Source organism: Dipodomys ordii, unplaced genomic scaffold (assembly GCF_000151885.1).
Source record: "Dipodomys ordii isolate 6190 unplaced genomic scaffold, Dord_2.0 Scaffold112, whole genome shotgun sequence".
In the NCBI taxonomy this organism is placed as follows: domain Eukaryota; kingdom Metazoa; phylum Chordata; class Mammalia; order Rodentia; family Heteromyidae; genus Dipodomys; species Dipodomys ordii.
In genome coordinates, this window is record NW_012267328.1 from 6,037,221 (window position 1) to 6,044,173 (window position 6,953).

The 6,953-nt window shown below is 50.9% G+C and overlaps 1 protein-coding gene across 1 annotated transcript; it reads right to left on the reverse strand.

Moving 5' to 3' along the window:
* Positions 1–2,481: 2,481 nt before the first annotated feature.
* Positions 2,482–5,747, reverse strand: Fabp6 (fatty acid binding protein 6, ileal). The gene is made up of 4 exons (XM_013028646.1): positions 5,669–5,747; positions 4,609–4,784; positions 3,231–3,320; positions 2,482–2,535 (listed from the first exon to the last, which is right to left on the reverse strand). The coding sequence occupies exons 1-4, from the start codon at positions 5,733–5,735 to the stop codon at positions 2,482–2,484; spliced, it is 387 nt and encodes a 128-aa protein (XP_012884100.1). The 5' UTR covers positions 5,736–5,747.
* Positions 5,748–6,953: the final 1,206 nt, after the last annotated feature.

A 6,953-nucleotide genomic window follows, 5' to 3' on the forward strand; every position in this document is an offset into this window, starting at 1 on the left:
CAAGTGGTAGAGTGCTTGCCTTGAGCTGAAGAGCTGAGGGACAGCGCCCAGGCCCAGAGTTCAGGCCCCACGACCGGACCAAAAAAAGAAAGAAAAATCCAGGTGAGAGCTCGAGGCCCTGAGTTCAAGCCTGGCATGATAGTACTGGCAGAATAGAATGCTTTTAAGCAGAGAAAATGTGTTGGCTGGGTAGGTGGCTCAGTGGTAGAGTGCTCACCCAGCATGCATGAAGACCTGGGTTCGATTCCTCAGTACCACATAAACAGAGGTGGTGATCTGGCTCAAGTGGTAGAGTGCTAGACTTGAGCAAAAAGAAACTCAGAGGCGGTGCCTAGGCCCTGAGTTCAGACTCTAGGACTGACAAAAGAAAAAGAGAGGGAAGGAAGGAAGGAAGGAAGGAAGGAAGGAAATAGGCCAAGTGCTGGTGACTCATGCCTATAATCTTATCAAATTAGGAGCCTGGTATCTGAGGACTGTGGTTTGAAGCCAGCCTGGGCAGAAAAGATCAGGAAACTTATTAACCACCCAAAAGTCAGAAGTGGACTCTGTAGCTCCAGTGGTAGAGCACTAGCCTTGAACAACAACAACAAAAAGGTCAGGGACAGCACCCAGGCCCTGAGTTCAAGCACCAGGACTCTCCCTCTCTCTCCCTTCCTCTCCCCCCACCCCCCCACCACACACAATGAATGCAATACAGCCAATGGAATATAGCCTCGCTCATTATGGAGCCCGTCAGCGCCATGCTTTGAGGAGAGGGCCTCTCAGGCCTCTGCCCTGCCTTGGGTCCACTCGGAATCCAGCAGGAAAATGTCCCTGACAGCTGGGGTCAACAGGTCTGTGCTGCACTGCGCTGCACAGATGGAGGTGGACAGGAAGGGATGCAGGCTCAGGCCAGACCTCCGAGGGTAGCTGGGTGTCTGGAGCCCCTGCATGGCAGGCGCTTCTTCAGTTCTGGGGGTTCAGAGCCAAGACAAGTGGAATGGACCGAAGGCCCTGACGTCACTCTGGGTAAATCCCTCCCTCGGGGCTTCGGGCTCCACGCGTTGCCATGACAACAGCTGAGCTGTAGAAGCTGAGCCGTGGAGCTCAGGCTGTTGGCCTAGGACCCCGGGGGAACTCGTGTGTTGGCTCCACGCATGGATGCTCTGTAAGATTGCCTCAGCACACACACACACACACAAGAATTTTTGCCAACATTTTTTTCCCAAAGACGAAGACTCGAACTTAGTATCTGACCCTTGCTTTCATTCACTGGCTGGAGCTCTACCCCTGAGCCTCCAACCCCTGCCAACATTCATTTTTGTCGGTTGTGGGGCTTGAACTCTGGGCCTGTACATTGTCCCTCAGCTCTTCAGCTCAAGGCGAGCACTCTACCTCTTTGAGTCACAGCAACACTTCGGGTTTTCTGGTGGTTCTTTGGAGGTAAGAGTCTCACGGATTTTCCTGCCTGGGCTGGCTTTGAACCGCTATCTCCCTCAGATCTCAGCCTCCTGAGTAGCTAGGATCACAGGTGCAAGCCACCAGCTCCTGACTCTGCCAGCATTTTTAAGTTAGTGGTACTAGGATTTGAACTCAGGGTCTATGCTTACGTGGCTGGCTCTCTCTCATTTGAGCCATCCTCTTAGCCCTTTTTTTTTTCTTCTTTTTTTTCTCCTAGTTATTTTTCAGATAGTCTTTGAGATTTTTGTCTGAGCTAGCCTTGAACTTCAGGTCACTTGGGCACTTCCTATTGAGTAATTTTCCCTTAACAGGGATGAGCTAACCTTCACCAGGTTTCTAACAACAATTTAAATTCTTCCTTGAATCATTTATGAGAGTGAAATTCCTCTCTTCCCTCCTCCCCCTTTTCCCTCTCCCTTTTTTTTCTCCCTTTTACTCTCTCAATTTTCAGCCTAATTATGGTTCACTCTCTTTATTTAGAGACGTATTATCCAAGCTCATTATGAGTAATTATTCAGTCTGGAGGGGAAAAGAGCAACACTGCTAGTTTAATTTAGTGCTTACCTAGTTCGCGTAATTAGCAATAAGTCTTGGCAAAACGGTAGAACCCAGAGGTTAAGGTCCTGGCTTGGTAGGTGGGTGGGAGGGTGATTGTGGTGGTGGTGATGGTGTGTGTGTGTGTGTGTGTGAACTCAGCTTGAACTCAGGGTCTGAGCGCTGTCCCTGAGCTTTATTCCCCCCCCTCAAGGTGAGTGCTCTACCACTTGAACCATGGCTGCACACCAGGCTTTTTTGGTCGTTAATTGGATTGATGATTCAGGTCCTACGGGGTCCACGAGGCTGACTTGTGGCCTGTGTAGCCATTATGGGGATGACAAAGGAATGAGGGAGAGAAGGAGAGAGCATCGTCCCTCCCCTTGGAGCTTTTCCCACCCTCCCAGCCACCCAACAGCTGTCCCCAAGATGCCAGAAAATGGAGGCCAGATGATTCTTCTGTCAGTTTTATTGGGGTTGGAGGCCCTCAGAGCCCTGCCCGGTGATTCAGGCCAGCCTTTTGCTCACTCGTTCGTAGGTCACGCCTCCAATGGTGGAGGTCTGAAAGAAGCAGACAGAAGACAGAGAATCAGTGCGGCCCTGGGGGGGAGGGAGAGGGGAAGGAGAGGAGGCAGGTGCACCATCCCTCTCCAGGCCATAGATTAACCATCGGCCATGCTGTGCAGACCTCCATGTGGCAGAAGGGACGTATCTCTGTTCCTCGACCTTGCCCCCTGCCAGCCTTGCCCCTTCTTCATTCCATCCATTCTCCCAGCAGTCTTGGAGACATGCCCATTGTAGAGAGTCTTCCTTCCGCTCCTCTCCCTGCTTAGCCAAGGCTGGGTACCCGGACTGACACGATGTACCTACCCACAGTGGTGTTGGGTTTTTTTGTTGTTGTCTATCTCAGGGCTTGAACTCAGGGCCTGGGCGCTGTCCCTGAGCTCTTTTTGCTCAAGGCGATCACTCTACCACTTTGAGCCACAGAGCCACTTCGGTTTCCTGGTGATTCGTGGGAGATAAGAGTCTCATGGACTTTCCTGCCTGGGCTGGCTTTGAACTGCGATCCTCAGATCTCAGCCTCCTGAGTAGCTAGGATGACAGGCGTGAGCCACCGGTGCCCAGCTCTACCCACAGCTTTTCTCCCATCTTCCAGTACGCACCCTGGCACGGGAAGGGGCCAGCTGTTCAGATCCTCCTCCGCGGGTTACAGAGGCATGGAAACGAATACCCCCAGAGACCAGCCGCACACTCACCTCCACGAGCTTGTCACCCACGACCTCCGAGGTCTGGTGATAATTGGGGAAGTCCACCACCACCTTGCCACCCTCCATCTGCACGGTGGCCTGGGAAGGAATGGGGAGGACATTGATTCTGAGTCCTCAGCCTTCCACACCAGCCCCGCAACGCCCCCTCCAGGAATTCCCTGCCTACAGATGCACGATTGTGTGTCTCAAACAGGTGGCTTGACTGCTTGCTGCCTCCTTCTACACATCTGTAAATGAAGACGAAGCTCACGGCTCACACCTGTAACCCTAGCTACTCAGGAGGCTGAGAGCTGAGGATCTTGGTTTGAAGCCAGCCTGGGCAGAAAAGTCTGAAAGACTCCATCTGCAATTCATCAGCCAAAAGCCAGGCTGGAGGGGTGATTCACCTGGAGCAGTGCTAACCAAGCAAGCATGAGGCCCTGAGTTCAAACCCCAGCACTGGCCTATACAGCCCAATGCAATACAATACAAAGAATACAACACGATGAGTGATATCGATCAAGAAGCACGGTACTTACAAATTGATTGTTGAATGGTGGTAACCACCTTGTACAAATTACTTAAAGATGAATAAAAACAGGAGAAAAAAAACAGATTCATCAACTATGTAAACATGGCGGCGGTGGAGCTCTGGCTCAAGTGGTAGGGTACTAGCCTTGGGCAAAAACAAAGCTAAGTAAGTGGCTGGCACCAGTGGCTCACGCCTGTCATCCTAGCTACTCAGGAGGCTGAGATCTAAGGATCAGAGTTCAAAGCCAGCCAGGGCAGGAAAGTCCGTGAGACTCTTCTCTCCAATAAACTACTAGAAAATCCAAAGTGGCGCTGTGGCTCAAGTGATAGAGTGCTAGCCTTGAGTACCCAGAAGAGCTGAGGGACAGCGCCCAGGCCTAGAGTTCAAGCCCCACGACTGACCAAAAACAAAGCAAAACAAAAAACAAAATAAGTTACTACAACCTAGGCCTTTATTTCAAGACCCAGGGCTAGCACACCACACACATTCTCTCTCTCTCTCTCCCTCTCTTCTCTCTCTCTCTTTCTCTCTCTCCTCCTCTTCCTACTTCTCCCCCTCCTCTTCCCTTCCTCTTCTTCTCTCTTCCTCTCTCCCTCCCTCCCTCTCTTTCTCTTTCTCTCTCTCTCATACACACACACACACACAATATAGAACTGATTTAGCAAGTGTCAAATTATGTTATCTTAAGTGATCAGCAAATACTTTCTCTCTTCAAGGTCCCTGTCTGGTCCATTAATCATGGCGATGGTTAGACACTGGGAGATTAACAGGAGGGGCAGTGACGTCATGTCTGAGCTGTGGGTGGCTCCAGGGATTGGGGAGGGGGGAGGGGGGAGGCAGGCGGCGGGGCCTCACCTTGAACTTCTTGCCGCCCATGGTCTGCATCTCGCACTCCTTGCCGATGGTGAACTTGTTGGTCATGATGTGACCCCCGGAGTAGTACTGGGACCAGGTGAAGTCCTGGCCATCCTGCTGCACCTCCGTGGTGATCTTGAAGTTGCGGCCCTTTTCGATCACGTCGCTGGGAAGACCTGGGCCCAAGGACAAGCAGACAGGCCACATAAGAAAAAAACAGCTGAGCCAGGTGACAAGTGGCTCACGCTTGTCATCCTAGCTACTCTGGAGGCTGAGATCTGAGGATTGTGGTTCAAAGCCAGCCTGGGCAGAAAAATCCCTGTGAGACTCTTTTTTTTTTTTGTCATTGGTCCTGGGTCTTGAACTCTGGGCCTGGGTGCTGTCCTTGAGCCTCTTTTGCTCAAGGCTAGCACTCTACCACTTGAGCCACAGCACCATGTCCAGCCTTTTCTGCTTATATGGTGCTGAGGAATGGAACCCAGGGCCTCGTGCATGCAAGGCAAGCACTCTACCACTGAGCCACCTTCCCAGCCCGCTGTGAGACTCTTATCTCCAATAAACTACTCAAAACAAAGCCGAAGTGGTGCTGTGGCTCAAGTGGTAGAGCACTAGCCTTGAACACGAGGAGGCTCAGGGGACAGCGCCCAAGCCCCAGATTTCAAACCCCAAGAGTAGCAAAAAATGAGTCAGAAATGGACCTGTGGCTTAACTGGTAGAATTCCAGCTTTGAGTGAAAAACTAAGGGACAATGCCCAGGCCCTGAGTTCAAGCTCCAGTACTCTGGCCCATACACACACACACACACACACCCCTCAAGCCTTGCACTTGGGCTTTTGTGTGTGTGTGTGTGCCTGTAACAGATAGATAGATAGATAGATAGATAGATAGATAGATAGATAGATAGATAGATAGATAGAGATAGATCCATCCATCCATCTACCTAGGGAAAGGACAGAGTAGTTGCTCGATAGATGTGACTGGATGAATGAATGAATGAATGAATGCAGTCCTGGCTCTCTCTCTCCTGGCCGTCCAGTCCCAGGGCAGGCAGCTCACTCACCCAGGCGCTTCATGAATTCGTCATAGTTCTTCTCACTCTCCACCTCAAACTTTCCGTTGAAGGCCATGCTGCCGGGAAAGCGGAGCCAGAGCTGTCCCCCACAGACGGCGGGTGTGCCAGGGGTCTGAAGAGCCAGCTTATAAGTGCTGCCTGAGTCACCCCACTTCTCCTTCCTCCCCCGGGGGAAGAAGGGGCGCTGGCGATTTACGACATGGGCAGGACTGGAGGGGCAGAACCTTGGGGTTATTCACCCTGGGGGAGAAGCACCTACTTCCTGCCCCTCCCTGCCCTGTCCTTGGCCCTCCCCTCCCCCCATTTCACACACACACACACACACACACACACACACACACACCGTTCATCAAACACGGCACCTCAATGCACAACAAAGAAATACACACGCTTGGAAAAGTGGCACCCTAGCAGCGTGGTCCTTGATCACTCTGGGTTTCTCTCTAGACTTTTTGAAGTAGACATATGTCTTCTTCTTTTATTAGTGTGCATTAGTTATGCAGAGGGGGATTTCTCTGCTACAGTGACACAGTTTACAATGTATTCTAATTCCATTTTTTCTACTTATATACGTGTGATTATGGGGAGGGGGGCAGGGACATAGCTCATTAGCAGAGCCCTTCCTTACCATACTCCAGGTCTCCCCTGCAGTTTGATCCCCAGCACCACAAGAAATAAAAAAAAGAAGAGGTTATATATGGGCTGGGGACACGGCTCAAGTGGTAGAGCACCTGCCTAGCAAGTATAAAGCTCTGAGTTCAAATCTTAGTGAATCAGAAAGAGAGAGAGAGAGAGAGGCATATAATCAGATCAGTGTGTGTGTGTGTGTGTGTGTGTGTGTGTGTGTGTGCACATGCTCACCCCAAAACTAGGGATTGAACTCAGGGCCAGGGTGCTGTCCCTTGGCTTTTTCACTCAAGGCTAGCACTCTACCACTTGAGCTACTTACTTTCAGCTTTTTAATGGTTAATTGGAGGTAAGAATCTGTTAGCTAGGCACCCATTGCTCAGGTCTATAATCCTAGCTACTCAGGAGGCTAAGATCTGAGGATCATGATTTGAAGCCAGCCCGGGCAGGGAAGTCCAGGAGATTCTTATCTCCAATTTATCATCAGAAAACAGAAGTGCTGTTATGGCTCAAAGTGGTAGAGCACGAGGCTTGAGCAAAAGAGTTTAGGGACAATGCCCAGGCCCCAAGTTCAAGCTCCATGACTGACAAAAAAGAAAGAAAAAGAAAGGAAGGAAGGAAGGAAGGAAGGAAGGAAGGAAGGAAG